The sequence below is a fragment of the Hyla sarda genome, chromosome 2 (genome assembly GCF_029499605.1).
Source record: "Hyla sarda isolate aHylSar1 chromosome 2, aHylSar1.hap1, whole genome shotgun sequence".
Classification (NCBI taxonomy): Eukaryota; Metazoa; Chordata; class Amphibia; order Anura; family Hylidae; genus Hyla; species Hyla sarda.
The window spans coordinates 96,010,100-96,029,568 of NC_079190.1; the positions used below are offsets into that span (position 1 = coordinate 96,010,100).

The following is a 19,469-nucleotide window of genomic DNA, read 5'->3' on the forward strand; positions in this document are numbered from 1 at the left end:
TGTAGTTTCCAAAATGGGGTCACATGTGGGTATTTTTTGCGTTTATGTCAGAACTGCTGTAAAATCAGCCACCTCTGTGCAAATCACCAATTTAGGTCTCAAATGTACATAGTGCACTCTCACTCCTGAGCCTTGCTGTGCGCCCGCAGAGCATTTTACGCCCACATATGGGGTATTTCCGTACTCAGGAGAAAATTGTGTTACAAATTTTTTTTTTTTTTACCGCTTGTGAAGATAAAAAATAATTTATTTTACTTTTTTGTAGATTATCAGGGAGCACCACTGGACAATATCACCATTCAGTCAGGCTGTGGTCAATACATACTTGTTCTGTCCATATATTTGTGTTTTGCTCACTATGTGTTACAGCACAAAGTACTCACTTCCGCCTGAACATCTCTGCAAATATGCATCCTACGCTCCAAATGTCTACTGGTGTAGCATATGTGGACTGAAGTAGCACCTCAGGAGCTCGATACCACAGAGTTACCACCTACAAAAGAAAAAAAAAAGTTATGTAGAATCTATCAGTCTGTGTGGATCAATCACAAACATTTATTTGTAGTGGTGGTATATGTGAAACATTAACCCCTTAACAACGCAGGACGTAAATGTACGTCCTGGTGAGGTGGTACTTAAAGCACCAGGACATACATTTACGTCCTATACATAATCGCGAGCATCGGAGCAATGCTCGGGTCATGCGTGGCAGGTCCCGGCTGTTGATCGCAGCCAGGGACCCACCGGTAATGGCAGACATCTGCGATCGCGCGGCTGTCCACCATTAACCCCTCAGATGCAGTGATCCATACAGATCACAGCATCTGCAGTCACTAAAATGGATGATCGGATTGCCCACAGCGCTGCCATGGAGATCCGATCAACCAGAACGGCAGACGGAGGTCCCCTCACCTGCCTCCGCTGCCTTCCACAGGTGGTCTGCTCTGGTCTGAGATCGAGCAGACCAGAGCAGAAGATGACCGATAGCACTGAAAAGTATTAGCAATCGAATGATTGCTATAAATAGTCCCCTATGGGGACTAGTAACCCCTTAAGGACCAGGCCATTTTACACCTTAAGGACCAGAGCGTTTTTTGCAATTCTGACCACTGTCACTTTAAACATTAATAACTCTGGAATGCTTTTAGTTATCATTCTGATTCAGAGACTGTTTTTTCGTGACATATTCTACTTTAACTTAGTGGTAAAATTTTATGGTAACTTGCATCCTTTCTTGGTGAAAAATCCCCAAATTTGATGAAAAAAATGAAAATTTTGCATTTTTCTAACTTTGAAGCTCTCTGCTTGTAAGGAAAATGGATATTCAAAATATTTTTTTTGGGTTCACATATACAATATGTCCACTTTATGTTTGCATCATAAAATTTATGAGTTTTTACTTTTGGAAGACACCAGAGGGCTTCAAAGTTCAGCAGCAATTTAGAAACTTTTCACAAAATTTTTCAAACTCGCTATTTTTCATGGACCAGTTCAGGTTTGAAGTGGATTTGAAGGGTCTTCATATTAGAAATACCCCATAAATGACCGCATTATAAAAACTACACCCCCCAAAGTATTCAAAATGATATTCAATAAGTGTATTAACCCTTTAGGTGTTACACAGGAATAGCAGCAAAGTGAAGGAGAAAATTCACAATCTTCATTTTTTACACTCGTTCTTGTAGACCCAATTTTTGAATTTTTTGCAAGGGGTAAAAAGGAGAACATTTTTACTTGTATTTGAAACCCAATTTCTCTCGAGTAAGCACATACCTCATATGTCTATGTTAATTGTTCAGCGGGCGCAGTAGAGGGCTCAGAAGGGAAGGAGTGACAAATGGTTTTTGGGGGGCATGTCATCTTTAGGAAGCCCCTATGGTGCCAGGAGAGCAAAAAAAAAAAAAAAAACACATGGCATACCATTTTGGAAACTAGACCCCTCGGGGAACGTAACAAGGGGTAAAGTGAACCTTAATACCCCACAGGTGATTCACGACTTTTGCATATGTAAAAAAAAAAAAAGAATTTTTTTCATTACCTAAAATGCTTGGTTTCCCAAAATTTTTACATTTTTAAAAAGGGTAATAGCAGAAAATGCCCCCCATAATTTGAAGCCCAATTTCTCCCGATTCAGAAAACACCCCATATGGGGATGAAAAGTGCTCTGCTGGCGCACTACAGGTCTCAGAAAAGTAGGAGTCACATTTGGCTTTTTGAAAGCAAATTTTGCTCTGGGGGCATGCCGCATTTAGGAAGCCCCTATGGTGCCAGAACAGCAAAAAAAAAAAAAAAAACACATGGCGTACCATTTTGGAAACTAGACCCCTCGGGGAACGTAACAAGGGGGTAATGTGAACCTTAATACCCTACAGGTGTTTCACGACTTTTGCATATGTAAAAAAAAAACTTTTTTTTTACCTAAAATGCTTGGTTTCCCAAAAATTTTACATTTTTAAAAAGGGTAATAGCAGAAAATACCCCCCAAAATTTGTAACACAATTTCTCCCGAGTACGGCGATACCCCATATGTGACCCTAAACTGTTGCCTTGAAATACGACAGGGCTCCAAAGTGAGAGCGCCATGCGCATTTGAGGCCTAAATTAGGGACTTGCATAGGGGTGGACATAGGGGTATTCTACGCCAGTGATTCCCAAACAGGGTGCCTCCAGCTGTTGTAAAACTCCCAGCATGCCTGGACAGTCAAGGGGTATCTGGCAATACTGGAAGTAGTTGTTTTGCAACAGCTGGAGGCTCCGTTTTGGAAACAGTGGCGTACCAGACGTTTTTCATTTTTATTGGGGAGGGGGGCTGTGTAGAGGTATGTGTATATGTAGCGTTTTTTACTTTTTATTTTATTTTGTGGTAGTGTAGTGTAGTGTTTTTAGGGTACAGTCGCACGGGCGGGGGGTTCACAGTAGTTTCTTGCTGGCAGTTTGAGCTGCGGCAGAAAATTTACCGCAGCTCAAACTTGCAGCAGGATACTTACTGTAAACCTCTGCCCATGTGAGTGTACCCTGTGCGTTCACATTGGGGAGAGGGGGGGGGGGGGGGGGGAACATCCAGCTGTTGCAAAACTACAACTCCCAGCATGTAGGGTCTAAAAGTGCATGCTGGGAGTTGTAGTTTTGCAACAGCTGGAGGCTCCGTTTTGGAAACAGTGGCGTACCAGACGTTTTTCATTTTTATTGGGGAGGGGGGCTGTGTAGAGGTATGTGTATATGTAGCGTTTTTTACTTTTTATTTTATTTTGTGGTAGTGTAGTGTAGTGTTTTTAGGGTACAGTCGCACGGGCGGGGGGTTCACAGTAGTTTCTTGCTGGCAGTTTGAGCTGCGGCAGAAAATTTACCGCAGCTCAAACTTGCAGCAGGATACTTACTGTAAACCTCTGCCCATGTGAGTGTACCCTGTGCGTTCACATTGGGGAGAGGGGGGGGGGGGGGGGGGGAACATCCAGCTGTTGCAAAACTACAACTCCCAGCATGTAGGGTCTAAAAGTGCATGCTGGGAGTTGTAGTTTTGCAACAGCTGGAGGCTCCGTTTTGGAAACAGTGGCGTACCAGACGTTTTTTATTGGGGAGGGGGGCTGTGTAGGGGTATGTGCATATGTAGTGTTTTGTTTTTTACTTATTTTATTGTGTGTTAGTGTAGTGTTTTTAGGGTACAGTCGTACAGGCGGGGGGGGGGGGGGTTCACAGTAGTTTCTCGCTGGCAGTTTGAGCTGCGGCAGAAAATTTGCCGCAGCTCAAACTTGCAGCCGGATACTTACTGTAATCCTCCTATTAGTGCATGCTGGGAGTTGTAGTTTTGCAACAGCTGGAGGCACACTGGTTGTGAAACACCGAGTTTGGTAACAAACTCAGTGTTTTGCAACCAATGTGCCTTCAGCTGTTGCAAAAGCTACAACCCCCAGCATGTATGGACAGCGGAAGGGCATGCTGGGTCTTGTAGTTATGCAACAGCTGGAGGCATACTACTTTGGCTGGGGATGCTGGGGATTGTAGTTATGCAACAGCTGGAGATACACTGGTTTGCTACTTAACTCAGCGTGCCTTCAGCTGTTGCAAAATTACAACTCTCAGCAGTCACCGACAGCCAACGGGCATGCTGGGAGTTGTAGTTATGCAACCAGCAGATGCACCACTACAACTCCCAGCATGCACTTAAGCTGATTGTGCAAGCTGGGAGTTGTAGTTATACAACAGCTGAAGGTACACTTTTCCATAGAAAAAATGTGCCTCCAGCTGTTGCAAAACCATAAGTCCCAGCATGCCCATAAGGGAATGCTGGGAGTTGTGGTGGTCTGCCTCCTCCTGTTGCATAACTACAGCTCCCAGCATGCCCTTTTTGCATGCTGGGAGCTGTTGCTAAGCAACAGCAGGAGGCTGTCACTCACCTCCTACTGCTGATCCACGCCGCGCAGGTCAGTCCCGCCGCCGTCGCTCCTGGGGCCCCGATCCCAACATTAACGCCAGGGATCGGGGTCCCCAGCACCCGGGGTGCACGTCCCGCACCCGCTCATGTCCTCCGGAAGAGGGGCGGAGCGGGTTGCGGGAGTGACACCCGCAGCAGGCTCCCCGATTGGTCGGCCGGGAAACCGGCCGACGAATCAGGGCGATCGTGAGGTGGCACCAGTGCCACCTCACCCCTGCTGGCTATGGCTGTTCGGGGCCGTCTCTGACGGCCCCGATCAGCCAGTAATTCCAGGTCACCGGAGACCCGATTGACCCGGAATCGCCGCAGATCGCTGGACTGAATTGTCCAGCGATCTGCGGCCATCGCCGACATGGGGGGGCATAATGACCCCCCTGGGCGATATGCCGCGATGCCTGCTGAACGATTTCAGCAGGCATCGGGCACAGGCTCCCCTCCGGCTAGCGGCGGGGGGCCGGGAATGGACAGGACGTACTCCTTAAGGACTCGGAAACGGGGGAGTAGGAGTACGTCCATTGTCCTTAAGGGGTTAAAGGGGTACTACGGTGGATTTTTTTTTTTTTTTTAAACATCAACTGGTGCCAGAAAGTTAAACAGATTCATAAATGACTTCTATTAAAAAATCTTAATCCTTCCAGAACTTATTAGCTGCTGAATACTACATAGGAGATTATGTCTCTGCTGACATCTCTGTCCATAGCATCATATGTTTTCTATGGGGATTTTCTCCTACTCTGGACAGTTGTCAGCAGAGAGCACTGTGGTCATGATGTCAGCAGAGAGCTCTGTGTTTCAAGAATAAAATAATTTCCTATGTAGTATTCAGCAGCTAATAAGTACTGGAAGGATTAAGATTTTTAATAGAAGTCATTTGCAAATCTGTTTAACTTTCTGGCACCAGTTGTTTAAAAAAGAAAAAAATAAATAAAATAAAAGTTTTCCACCGGAGTGCCCCTTTAAACTGTAAAAATCTAAGTAAAAAAAAAAATGTTTTTTTTTTTAAATCCCCTCCCCCAATAAAAATGTTAATTGTCAGTTTATCCATTTTACCCCCCAAAAGTGTAAAATTTATAAACAAATTTGGTATCGTCGCATGCGCAAATATCAAAACTATTACAATATAATGTTAATTATCCCGTACAGTGAACAGCGTGAACGTGTAAAAAAAAAAAAAAAATTATGCTTTTTTTTTTTTTTTTATAACGTTTTATTCCAAATAAAATTGATAAAAAATGTGTTGAGTTTTATACATGCAAATTTGGTATAAAAAATTACAGATCATAGCATAAAAAATTAGCCCTCATACCGCAGCTTATGTGGAAAAATGAAAAAGTTATAGGTCAGCAAAATAGAGGGAATTTAAAAGCACTAATTTGGTTAAAAAGTTTGTGATTTTCTTTTTAAGCAGTATAATAATTGAAAAGTATGTAATCATGGGTATCATTTTAATCGTATTGACCCACAGAATAAAGAAAATGGGTCTATTTTACCGTAAAGTGTACAGCATGAAAACGAAACCTTCCAAAATTTTTAAAATTGCGGTTTTCTTTATCAATTTCCCTACACAAATTCTTTTTTTTGTTGCGCCATACATTTTATGGTAAAATGAGTGATGTCCTTACAAAGGGCAACTGGTCGCGCAAAAAACAAGCCCTCATACTAGTCTGTGGATGAAAATATTAGAGTTACGATTTTTAGAAGGCAAGGAGGAAAAAAAGGAAAACGTAAAAATAAAATTGTCCGAGCCCTTAAGGGGTTAAGCAGCTGGATTTGAGGATGAAGAATGCGCCGGTATCATACAACTAGCACATATAATCATGGTACATAAAAGGTAAATGATTCCCTGAAGAGGAATGAAATAAAGTGATCTGCTTTCTGTAAACACAAAACAACCTCTCACCTTTAAAAGGCAGAAAAATAAAATTTCCAAGCAGGATATTTGCTCTAAAACGAATTCTGTGTTCTATGTCAAAAGCTGTTTTTTTTCTCTCATGTTATTTTTTAATCAACAAAAAACCCCATCAGGTCTATCCAGCTGCAATTGCACGCCCCCTGAAGAAGCGGCATAACAGCGAAACGATCGTTGGGGTTCAGGTGTAGGTATGGTTTGGCACCCTTTATTGCATACTTTTGGCAGGTATCACCCTTGTATCCTACCAGCTACCGTGGCATTTACTCCTTATACTTGCATATTTTGATGTATTTGTGTCCTACCATTGTCCTATATCTTTGTATGTCCACCAGTGCCTATTCATTCTCTGTTCCAACAGATGGAGGCACCCTGGTTGGGAAACACTGGTCTACTGCTAAAGGCCGTCTGGGCATACTGAGAGTTTTAGTTCTGCAACAGATGGAGGCAGCCTGGTTGGGAAACACTGGTCTAATGACTGGTGAACGTCACCTATGTTCTAAATCAGATTTTCACAAACCGGGAGCCTCCAACTGTTGCAGCCAAATCTCTCCGGGCATGATGGGAGTTGTAGTTTTGCAACAGCTGGAGGCACACTTCTTGGAAAACACCGATGTAGAGTGAGATAGCAAAACTCAACCACACAAAAGCCTATAAAGAAACACATTCCACTGTGTAGCTACACTGGGACATAGTGCAGCCTTACCTCATAGATCCTTCTGATGTACTTTATACCTGCAACATATGCTCAAAACAGACCATAAGATAAGAAGCAGCAAGTGGTGGTCAAGGGGGACACGCAACACTAATGTGTGGCTTGTGCCTCCGAGGAAGGCAACTCCAAAGAGATGGAAGGGAAGGGAAGGGAAGGTAGCAGGTAGGGCAGTGTTACCCAACCAGGGTGCCTCCAGCTGTTGCAAAACTACAACTCCCAGCATGCCCGGACAGCCGTTGGCTGTCCAGGCATGCTGGGAATTGTAGTTTTGCAACAGCTGGAGGCACCCTGGTTGGAAAACATTGAGGTACAGATATTACTAGTAGTCAAGAGATGGGGTTTCCTGGCTCAACAAGGAGTGGGACAAACTTGGCCTAGAGAAAGCCTGTTGCTGACATAGGGGCTGTGCTGTGATTGTGGGCCATGTCAGAAGTATGGAAGAGGTATTAAAAGGAGGAGGCAACCAGAAGGTAGAGAACAGTTGTGGTTACATGCACCGCCAGGGATGTGACAGCAGAAGACCTAGCAGTGGGGGATGGGCAAGATAGTCAGATGAGAGATCTTGCAACCAGTTCCAAAAGCAGAGGTCCTTCCTCTCCACTACTCAGTTTTTTTCTGTATCCCACCTGGAAGTCTCTATTAAAGACAGACAATCTTCGTAGCCATCACTTTCATTGCTGCAAGGGTATATGTGATGTTAATGCCCCATGTTCACATTATGGCAAAGAAGAGTTGGGAATGTAGTGGTACCAGAAACCCAATAGAGACACAGTATGAACCCCCCTACCTCCCCCTCAAGATGACAGGTGCTTCCCTGAAAGTATTGTGATTAGGGTGCATAGCTCCTCAGAGAGCCAATGAGGAGGCTACTGCAGCCACCTAAGCACCCAAATCTAAATTTAAAGTGTACCTGTCAGATTCCACACAAAATAAAATATGTTATTCAGGTACTTAATCCTGACCATGTACATGTAATTCTTCTGCCTCCATCTCCTATATTATGAAAATACCTCTTTTCTTTAGCTCACAGTGTTAGAAATCCTCTCAGGTGAAGGGGACGTGTCCCTCCCTTGTGGTGGTGGGAGGCGATTGGTGTGTCGGCTCATGCAGCCCTGTCCATGAGTCATTTCTTGTCCATGACTCATGGACAAGCCTGATGCTGCTGCAGGACTGGTTAGTGTCCAAGTAGGTATGGGGACCCCTAGTGGTGGGATTTTCAGGAGCAGTTTTCTTTATAAAATTTTCCCAAAATTTTGAAAAAACATTACTAACTAACTAACTGTCTTTAACCCCTTAAGGACCAGGAGTTTTTGCACTTTCATTTTTTTCTCCTTACCTTTAAAAAGTCATAACCCTTTCAATTTTGCACCTAAAAATCCATATGATGGCTTATTTTTTGCGCCAATTCTACTTTGCAGTGACATCAGTCATTTTACCCAAAAATCTATGAAGAAACTAAAATTAACAAAAAATCATTGTGCAACAAAATTGAAGAAAAAAAACAAACAAATTTTGTAACTTTTGGGGGCTTCCGTTTCTACACAGTACATTTTTTGGTAAAAATAACACCTTCTCTTTATTCTGTAGGTCCATACGATTAAAATGATATCCTACTTATATAGGTTTGATTTTGTATTACTTCTGGAAAAAATAACTACAAGCAGGAAAATGTATACATTTAAAATTGTCATCTTCTGACCCCTATAACTTTTTTATTTTACTGCGTATGGGGCGGTATGAGGGCTCATTTTTTGCGCTGTGTTCTGAAGTTTTTATCGGTACCATTTTTGTATTGATCTGACTTTTTGATCGCTTTTTCTTAATTTTTTCATGATATAAAAAGTGACCAAAAATACGCTATTTTGGACTATACACTATTTTGCGCGTACGCCACTGACTGCGGATTAATTAACTATATATTTTTATAATTCGGACATTTAGGCACGCGGCGATACCACATTTTTTTTTTAATAAAAAGGGAAAGGGGGGGGGGGGAACTTATTAGGGAAGGGGTTAAATGATCTTTAATAACTTTTTCCCCCCTCCACTTTTTTTTTGCAATGTTATAGCTCCCATAGGAGACTATAACACTGCACACACTGATCTTTTACATTGATCAATGATTTCTCATAGAAAACCATTGATCTATGATTCTGCCGCTTGACTGCTCATGCCTGGATCTCAGGCGCTGAGCAGTCATTTGCCGATCGGACACCAGGAGGCAGGTAGGGGGATCCTCCTAGTGTCCAACCGCTGTTTCACCGCGGCGGTCACGAATAGCCTCCTGAGCTAGCTGGGGGTAGTTTAGTTTCACTTTAGACGAGGCGATCAACTTTGAACGCCGCGTCTAAAGGGTTAATAGCGCGTGGCACCGCGATCAGTGCCACGCGCTATTAGCCACTGTTCCCGGCCGTTGTTCGAGGCCATGGCCCCGCGTTATAGAAAGGGAACGGACCCAGGACATACAGGTACGCCCTTGGTCCTTAACAGGTTAATTTTCATCAATAACATATAAAGTTTTTTGGATCTGACAGTGCCCATTTAAGGACCACGATGAAAGGTTGTGCCTCACGGATACAATAAAGTTACTGAACTGCAACTTATGGACTCTTCACATCACGTCTTAGAGTTACACTGCAGGTATACACAAAGATACTGTCAAAAAAAGTATTCTGACTTACACTTGCATGTCTACCACATAGCCATAAAAAAAAACAAAAAAAAAATATATATACTAAAAAAATAAGTATATGACTATAGCTGGTTTATTTTATCGCATGATGTTCTCCATAACTTCCCGTTTATAAAATTGGTTAACCATTGCCAGTAAGGACATTTCCTCCAATAACAGTTTATACTGGGCTAGTTAGAATTGGACACCCGCTCCTATATAAGAAATATCACCCTCCTCCCCGTATATATAAACTCTAACAATGATACATGAAGGTTAAGCATTGTTTCCAAGAGTGCCTCCAGCTGTTGCAAAACTACAACTCCCAGCATGCCTGGACAGCCGAAGGCTGGGAGATGTAGTTTTGCAACAGCTGAAGGCACCCTGGTTGGGAAACATTGAGGTAAAGAGTAGTCTGCCCTAGAAGTGGAAAGCTATAAAAATCTCTGACACCTACTGTATATATTAGTAAATAATTTTAGATGTGATTGTATTATAAAACCATCTCCAGAGCAGCGCTACCTTTATATTACAGGCAGACAAGTGGCTGGTATTTGTATGCAGAGGCGCCGCCAGGGAGAAGGGATTTACAGAGCAAGAGGCTCCAGAAGGGAGAGAAGTAACTGGATTCTAGGAAAGAAATCTACACAGGAAACATGCAAGATCCTGATACAGGAACAAGTATGGACTGGTACACACACTATACAACATAGCTGCATTCTCTAAGATGCATTACCCCAAGGTGTGCTACAGTGAGGAATCTTGTAATTTTGGAACCCCGGAGGACAAGGATTTAACTTGTCATATAGTAATGATCTGGCTAAACAACAAGGGAACCGGGAATTAAATGCTGATCCGGCCTTACTGATATGGGTCTGAGAGTCGTATGTGCACCACCACACACCAGATAAGAGCCTGCAGAAAGATCACTCCCAACAAGCTTATTCCTTTCCTTTTAATGAACATAAAGTAATGTGTCAAAAACCATCTACGTTTGTCAGAAAATATAACACTTTCCGATTAGTTTCATATACTGTACCTTTTAAATCCAACTGGAAATTAGTTCTAAAAAGGTCAAGTAAAAGGAAAACTGAACCTATGTGACTGAAGAATGATCACTCCCATCATGGATCATGCCCCTTTAAAGAACGGGCACCCAGATTATTTTTTTTTTTATTGGACTTTTCTTTTTTATCAAAGCTGGTAAAACTGGGGGCAAATGATTCATGCCATGACCAAATTAACTGGATTATTGCCAAATCATGATGTATGACCAATCCACAGGATATTTGATAAGTATCTTCTCAGCAGGGATCTGACCATTGGGACCCCTCACTGATCACAAAAACATTTGAATAAGGCAGTGGGCGCCAATATGTCACACCATTTGGGACTGCCAAAGACAGTCATGCCCCCTCTTCTGCAGTCTCAGAGTGAATGAAGCGGCAACACACGTTTAAAACAGGTATTCCGGCCTTAGCCATCGTATTGCCTATCCAAATGATAGGGGATAAGATTTTTGATTGCAGGTGTCCCGCTGGGACCCCCGCGATCTCAGTGAAGCATCCGGCATTCTGTGCCAGGCGCTGCTCCAGAGATGAAGATGTGACGTCACGCCATGCCCCCTCGTGACGTCACACCACGACCCCTCCATTCATGTCTATGGGAGGGTCGTGATGGCCTTCATGCTCCCTCCCATGGACATGAATGGAGGGGGTGTGGCGTGACATCACGTCTCAGAAAACCAGCATTTCAGAGACTGAGGCAGTATCCGGCACAGAATGCCAGTTGCTGCCCAGAGATCGCAGGGGTCCCAGCAGCAGGACCCCTGCAATCAGACATCTCATCCCCTGGATAAGGGATATGATGTCTAAGGCTGGAATACCCCTTTAACCGTCCCGTCCCCCCGATCAGGTGATAGGTGGGGAGCTTGACGTAGACCCATGTGGATAGGTGAGAAGTTAGGACTCATTCACATCCGCATTGGAGCAGTTAGCTGGGTCAGTTATAATGAAGGAACTTGAGCAGAGAAAAATAAATAAATACTGCAGGCAGTCATTTTATTCTCCGCTTAAATCCTGTAAAACAATGGACATCAGAAGGAAACTTGATTGACTCCATTAGTCCGTAGAACTCAGGATCCATTGCAATTGTCCAGCTTTGCTATTTGCATCTGTAATTGAGCTCCCTAAGGAAATTCTGCTCAAATTCTGTTCCGCAAAGCTTATAGTAGAATTTTCCGGAATTTCTGCTGTGTGAACATAGCCTAACGCTGATGCGAATCCAGCATTATAGTTTTGAGATTGCTCATTTAAAAGCTGCAATACTGCTAACAACCCATGAACAGGTGTGGCACTGTTTACAGAAAAGGCCATGTTTGTTCAAAACTGCACAATCTGTTTAGGGAGAGTTTACACAGATTGGTTTACTGTAGTGAGGGGTTCTGAGAAGGCGCTAACCGAGCATTATATTTTAGCACACACAAAAATACACAAGTAAAGTGGATTACATAACACATGCATATAAATAGGTGCGCACCAGCCTGTTACATCCTGTTTCATGACATAGTCAGTAAAATATGCATACAAGGAATCATCCACAGCTCTTAAAATGACCGATACAAACCTCAAATATTAAAAATGAGTCATCCTCACCCCCGCCTCTGTAGTTACAACAAAAAAGCAGTAACAACCATTTAAAGAGAGGATAGGGGAAATAGACAGATGGGCATAAAAATAGTCATTTAGAAAGCTTCTGGGGAACACGTGAAATCATGCGAAATTAGCTAAAAATTCCCCCAGCAAGAGCAGAACTAGTAAGAGTCCTAGAAGAGAATTAGCAGATACCATACCATTAGGTCATGGAACTACACAATAACACAAGCTTAGGGAAATCACAGCAACACAACTGCTGACTCTTCAGAGCCCCAATCACAGGGCTTAAAGTACAGAGCTAATTTCTTCCTAAAACAGTACCACACCTGTAACCAGATTGTGTGTGGCATTACAACTTTGCTTCAATCACTTCAATGGCAATTAGCTGCAATACCACACACACACACACACACACACACACAACTGAAGGGAAAAGGTGGTGCTGTTTTTTTTTTTCCACTCACAAAATAAAAAAGTTTTAAATGTTTTGCACAAATAATTTAAACTCATTTAAGAAAACAAACTTTAAAGGGGGTGGCTTGGATGGCAGATTGAGCGGTCACACTCCGCTGTGCTTCCACTGGCCCACTGAATCTTAGCCCGATTTCCCCTCCTGAGGGCCCTCACTTTTCCCCCACTATGATCCTGTGGCATAAGGGAGGGGGTGTAGCAGCGGCGGGCGAAGTTTGGAGGCTGACCAGAGCGGCGGTCGGAAGTTGTGAGCGAGGACAAGCTGGGACCATGATCAGCTGTGGAGCAGGTAGCGGCACCTTCTGGGAGTCGGCGGTGAGGTGCGGAGGGCCCCGTGAGTCACGGGAGGCTGGTTGTGGGGCATATTCCCTGGATTCCTGCATAGAAGGGCCGCCATTACCCCGGCTTCGTGGGCAGAACTGCAGGGTTGCCTGGACGGGGCTGAGGGAAGGAGAGCTGCACACTGCAGAGCATCTCTCTGGGGCTGACATCATCCGGCTGATGCCAAATGGAAGGCTGTAGTGGAGGTGAGAAGTGCCCTAATCTACTTGCCTGACTGCCAGATCCTGCAACGGCCCCTGGTCCTTTCCGTTTGGATTTCATGTTGCTGAGCTCCTACAGTTGGGGCCCCACAGTGAGTGCTTCCAGCTTTCTGCTTCTCTGAGAGGTGGAGGACTGCCCTACTACCTTTGCGCCCTTTCAGTATATCTGCTCTCCTGGTAATAGAACTATCGGGCTGTGCTCTCCCCTATTATATCTCTGCAAGTTGCTGGTATTCCCCGGTCACCTGCTGGTGTCTACTGAATTATTACTCCCTACATTGCTGGACTCTGGAGGTACAAGTTCAGCTATCCTTCCATTATAACTGCTGCAGGTCTTGTCTTGTTTAGAGGGCTGCTGTTGCTTGCACTCTGTGCCCTGCTGGGACTTGTGGTGCATTCACCGTTAATTTGTTTGGCCCTGCTCTGAATATGGGTGGACCGCGGGGCAGATCTAAAAAATCTAAACTTGCGACAGAAGCTGCCAGACAATCTTCTGAGGAGGATGCTTCCTCTGAGACACATTCCCAGGCTGGTGGGCCCCTTAGGAGAGACTCCTTTGCCTCCACACCTCTGGTTACTAAAGTTTCTGCTCATGCTGTAAAGACTCATCTCAGCCAATTTTCTAGACACATGAGCCTCTCCCACTATGTTTTCTGGTTCACCTAGCTCAGGAGGGCACTGCTCTCCGCACCATGCTACCTGCTCTACCGAGTCTATTGACCAAAAGTTTACACAGCTGCTGGTGGCCTTCACCTCTTGTCAAACCATGATGGTGTCCAAGGTGGACGAAGTGAGACAGGAATTCACGATTCTCTATCACGAGACATAGGAATTGCGAGAGCGCACTGGAGTCTCCAGTATTAAAGATACTTTGAATCCTCTTCCTGAATGGATGTCCTCTAGGCAGCGCTAAATCACACAAGTGCTTGACCGGGCTTATGTTCTTGAGAACAGACTGCTGTGGAATAATATACGTCTGGTGGGACTGCCTGAAAAAGCTGAGGGATTTGATTAGGGATCAACAGATTATCGGTTTGGCCAATATTATCGTCCGATAATCATGATTTTGGGACATTATCGGTATCGGCAATTACCTTGCCGATAATGCACCACCCCCAGCCCAGAGACGACAGTCGCCGCAGCTGCCCCATTGCCTCCCGACCATCATCTGCCCACATACCACCGCCGCCGCTGCCCCATTGCCTCCCTATATGCCGCTGCCCCATCGCCTCCCACCCATCATCTGCCCACATACCACCACTGCCCCATTGCCTCCCCCCATCCTATGGCCACATACCGCTGCACCATTGCCTCCCCCCATCCACTGGCCACATGCTGCTGCCCCGCCTCCCCCCATCCTCTGGCCATATGCCGCCGCCCCATCGCCTCCCCCCATCCTCTGCCCAAATACTGCCGTCGCCCCCCCATCCTCTGTACACATACCGCCGCCCCCCAATCCTCTGCACACATACCGCCGCCCCCCAATCCTCTGCCCACATACCGCCGCCGCCCCATCACCTCCCCGGTGTTATAATTACCTGTTCCCTGGGGTCCGCGATCCTTCTGGCTCCTGCGCTGTTGCTGTGCCCTCGCAATGACGAGTCCCCAACGCGACGTCACCGTCAGTACGCACAGTGACAGATCAGGACGCCGACGGAGCCAGAAGGATCGCGGACCCCCCGGGAACAGGTAATTATAACACCGGGGATGGGGGGGAGGCGATGGGGCGGCGGCAGGGCTACTGTGGTGTTTAGACTCAGGACAAGCAGGGGGAGAGACGCGGGCGGCGGCGGCCCCTGGCACCACAAAAGCCGTGGCAGTTCTTTGATTTAAAGCGCCCGCTTTAAATCATTGATCTGCAATGGCTTCTGCCCCGCCGGAGGGAGGGTTGAAATAGCCAATAACTTATACCGGAATATCGGTATAAGTTATCGGCTATCGGCCTGAAAGGTGACAGATTATCGGTATCGGCCATAAAAAAAAAATGGATATCGGTCGATCCCTAGATCTGATCCTGTGGCCTTTCTTGAAACTTGGTTGAAAGAAATTTCCCCCCCGGACACCTTTTCACCTTACTTTACTGTTGAACGGGCACACAGGGTTCCAGCCAGGCCTCCTCCTCCGGGTGGGCCGCCTAGACCATTTCTAGTTAAGCTACTCCACTACCGTGACAGAATGCTATCCTACAGGCGGTCCGCATGAAGGGAAAGGTGCGCTTCAACGACAGCAGAGTAGTCTTTTACCCTGATTTCTTGGTGGAGCTGCGTAAACAGAGGATAAAATTCACAGAAGTCCAGCTCCGGCTACGCACCAAAGGCTACAGATATGGTACGCTGTTCCCAGCGAGACTTAGTGTGGTGGACAGAACGACTGCTCGGTTCTTCCCCATACCTGATGAAGCATTGCAGTGGGAGGACGCTGCACCTGCTGTGGAACCTCCAGGCTGATTGTCTCACGGGACTATGAATGCTGACTTCTAGTCTGATTAGATAGTGTAGGGAGATAGGTCCATAGATAACATCCCTAAGACTGACCTGTCATCAAGTTGTTCCTGTTTACTATTTACTAAGGGGTTAGGGAGTCAGTTGGCCCTTAGCTAAAACATAGTCGGGGCGGGTTGGTGGGAGGCTGTGGGACTGTTTCAGTTACTTGAGTTCTTGCTACTACTCATCTGGTAGTGTTTAGAGTGCACGAGTTCCCAGTGTTTGGCAGGGTTTTTGTTAGTTGTTTTTGTTTAAAAGTTGCATTTGTTTCTGTGTTGTCTATGTCTGTTGGTTGGAGGTCTTCTCTTTGTCTGGTATGTATGGTGTGTGGTCCCGGAGTTCCTCAGGTGGTGGTGTAGTGTCCCAGGTACAATCTTATTTCGACTCAGACCTTTTTGTGGGGGAAGTAGAGCTCTCCGTATGTAGTGTTTATCCTGCTGCTTGTTTGGTTAGGTATATATAATGGGTTCCTTTAGATTAGTGAGCTGGAATGTTAAAGGCCTTAACTCCAAAGAGGGTCCTGTGTTTGGACTTCATTAAAAAGCAATCCCCACATCTGATTTGCTTACAGGAAACTCATCTAACTGGTCAGAAAATACTTGCCCTAAAGAGGGCATGGATAGCGAGGGGCTACCACTCTACCTATTCTTCCTCTGCAACAGGAGTGTATCTTGGTTACTAAATCTCTTCCCATTGATCAAGTGGCCTGTGATCATTTTGGTAGGTATGTAATTATCCGGTGTTCCCTACATGCCTTTAGTTTTCTTTTGGTGTCCGTGTATGTCCCCCCTCCGTTTCACATTGAAGTCTTAGACTGTATTACGTCCGCATTGTTAATGTTTCCCTCTTTGCCTGTTCTCCTTTTAGGTGACTTTAATGCGGTCCCGGATCCAAGTGTCAATTGTACCGGAGCAACTCATTCGGGCTCTCATGGCCTTAATAATTAAGAGTGTGGTGTTGTCCCTTACTGAGGTTTGGCGCTGGAAGCATCCGTCTGACCCCTTATTCTCATTCTACTCAGCAGTGCATAAATCCTTCTCCAGGATAGATCTGGCGTATGCCTCCTCTGACAGTCTTACTCTGGTAAGAGATGTCTTGTACACCACTAGGGGGGGGGGGGGGGGGGGGGTCTCTGACCACTCAGCTCTTGTTCTGTCCCTGAACTTAGGCACTCACCACTCCTCTAGGGTCTGGCGGATGCACTCCGGCTGGCTGCAGGAGGAGGTGGTGACGGCACCCTTGCTAGAAGCCCATAACTGGATCCCACCCAGACAAGTTAGAATAAGATGCTTATAAAGCGCATGTACGGCGGGAGTTTATGGCAGGGTGGCTGGGCAGAGGCAGGTGTGTACAGCCAGGGAGAGAGCATTGCAGGTTGAGATAAGGGTTCTGGAGGCAGAGCTGGTGAGGGACCCTTCCCCTGAGGCTGGACGTAAATGTTTGACTGCCCAGAGAGCCCTTTTGATCCTTCAGAGGAAGATGATTAAAAAGGCAGCATGATTTGGATTTGGGAATAAGAATGGCAAGTTGCTGGCCGGTTGTGGCTATACCCTGTATTAGGGGGGTTAATGGGACTCTGGAATCTGATCCTGTTGGTATTAATACTGTGTTTTGTAACTTTTATAGGGATCTCTATACCTCTCACATACCAACTGTTCCACATAGTGAAACAGAAAGTCCAAACCAGCTCACCCCGCCTGGACAACCGCAGTACGGATCCAGGTGCTGGACAACACCGGGAATGTAGAGAAGAAAGCAGAGTTGGATCCAGCTTCAATAGCAATAAAACCATCTTTATTCAAGGGACATACAAGGAACAGCAGAGGTTACGCGTTTCAAGCGCCAAGCGCTCTTAGTCATGCAACAAGTGCAAGGAAAACACAGGTATATAAAGGTGGAGCAATCCCACTCGAGCACAGGTGCTGTGGTCAGGTGGGATTAACCCTTTACATGTTTTTACAAATATAGTGGCATAAAAGATATATTAAACTGATATAAAAAAAAACTGCCAGAAAATGTAATACAAAAATAGAATAAAAACAAAGCGAATGTGGAGACATATCAGCAAACCCCAGAATACTAAGTAAATAGATATATAAAAAAAATTGGGATAAATATCCCATAAATATCAGGCATGAACAGCAAGCTCTCGAAGAGGTGAGAGAAAAGATTAAACTACAAGATAATGTTACTAAATGTGCTGAACATGAACTGTTTAATGAACTTGATGCTAAAATTAATGATAAGCTTACCCAGTTGGAGACATCTATTGCTGAAACGAAACAGATCAAATACCTTAGAGATCTGCAAGATTATAAATCTAACACAGTCTTCAACTGGCCACAGCTTACCCACAGATCTGACACTCCACGGTTTATCTTGAAAAAAATCATATAATAAAAAGCGCTACAACAAAAGTTCCAATAATAATAATAAACGTGGATATGTACAGGTTAATTTTAGCTCTACAGAGCTTGAATCCTCGGACTCTGCCTCCGAACGTGGTGAAGTAATGAGGGACACCAATACTTCAAATGATATACCACCTGCTAAATCTACTGCACCCCGTTCACACCATGCATCTTCTTCAAATAACGCCGAGCGGGCCGTAAGCACCGAACCAGAAAGGCGCAGTCCCCGGTACCGCAGGAAAAAATGAGTCTTCCCATCTTTAATATTTCTGCCAAAATTCTTTCTATGCACCAGTTATCCGTATTGTCACGTGGACTCTCTTTTTCTCCTACCACTCTATTTGATTTTTTTCGGACTTTGTTAGATGTCAACCGTTTTGTAAGGGGTATTACTTTGCGTAAGCATTTCGATGTTATCCGCAATTTGGATGATTTGTCTGTTGAAGAGCCTAATGAGATTAAAATTTGTAATACCAGCATTTCTGATATGGACCTAGATACATTTAATATGCAATCTAATAACGCACAGTCTGTATACATACCTACTACCAGATGTACTAACTCTTCATTTCAAGATTTGATAGTGGTTTCTCATTTAGACCAGCTACATAATCGTGTTTCTGATGCTCCTGGCGAGAGCCCAATATTTCAAACAACTAATAAGAATTTTTATCCTGCATCCTCCAGAACACCTATTTTGGACTCTTTTCAGGAAGCAGTAGAACGTGATCTTACGATTTTAGCCAGTTCCAGGTCTAACACCAAATTTAATTTGACCCGACAGGAAAGAGACGCTCTTGAGAGCTTGTCCACAGCGGATGATATTGTCATACGACAGGCCGATAAAGGCGGCGCTGTCGTCATTCTTGACAAAGGTTTATATCGATGTATCAATATGGACATGCTCTCAGACCGTGACACTTATCGTATACTCCAGTCAGAACCTACTCCCATTTTTAAAAAGCAAATTACGGAGCTTGTGAGTCTTGGCAGAGCAGAGGGCTTTCTCTCACTTAAAGAGGCCGACTACATATTAGTAGAACATCCCATCATTCACATTTTTCACTCTCTGCCCAAGATTCACAAGCTCTCCTTTCCCCCTCCTTGTAGGCCAATTGTGGCTGGTATTGGCTCTTTGAATGAAAATCTCTGTGCCTGGGTTGACACTCATTTACAACCAC

At 44.8% G+C, this 19,469-nt stretch overlaps 1 protein-coding gene across 3 annotated transcripts in view; it reads right to left on the bottom strand.

The window, feature by feature from the left end:
- CDK4 (cyclin dependent kinase 4) overlaps positions 1–19,469 on the bottom strand; it is an 87,142-nt gene that overhangs the window by 9,073 nt on the left and 58,600 nt on the right. For all 3 annotated transcript variants that reach the window (XM_056562614.1, XM_056562613.1, XM_056562612.1), the window contains exon 5: positions 384–493. In XM_056562614.1, coding sequence (XP_056418589.1) covers positions 384–493 — 110 coding nt within the window. The remainder of the gene's footprint in view (positions 1–383; positions 494–19,469) is intronic.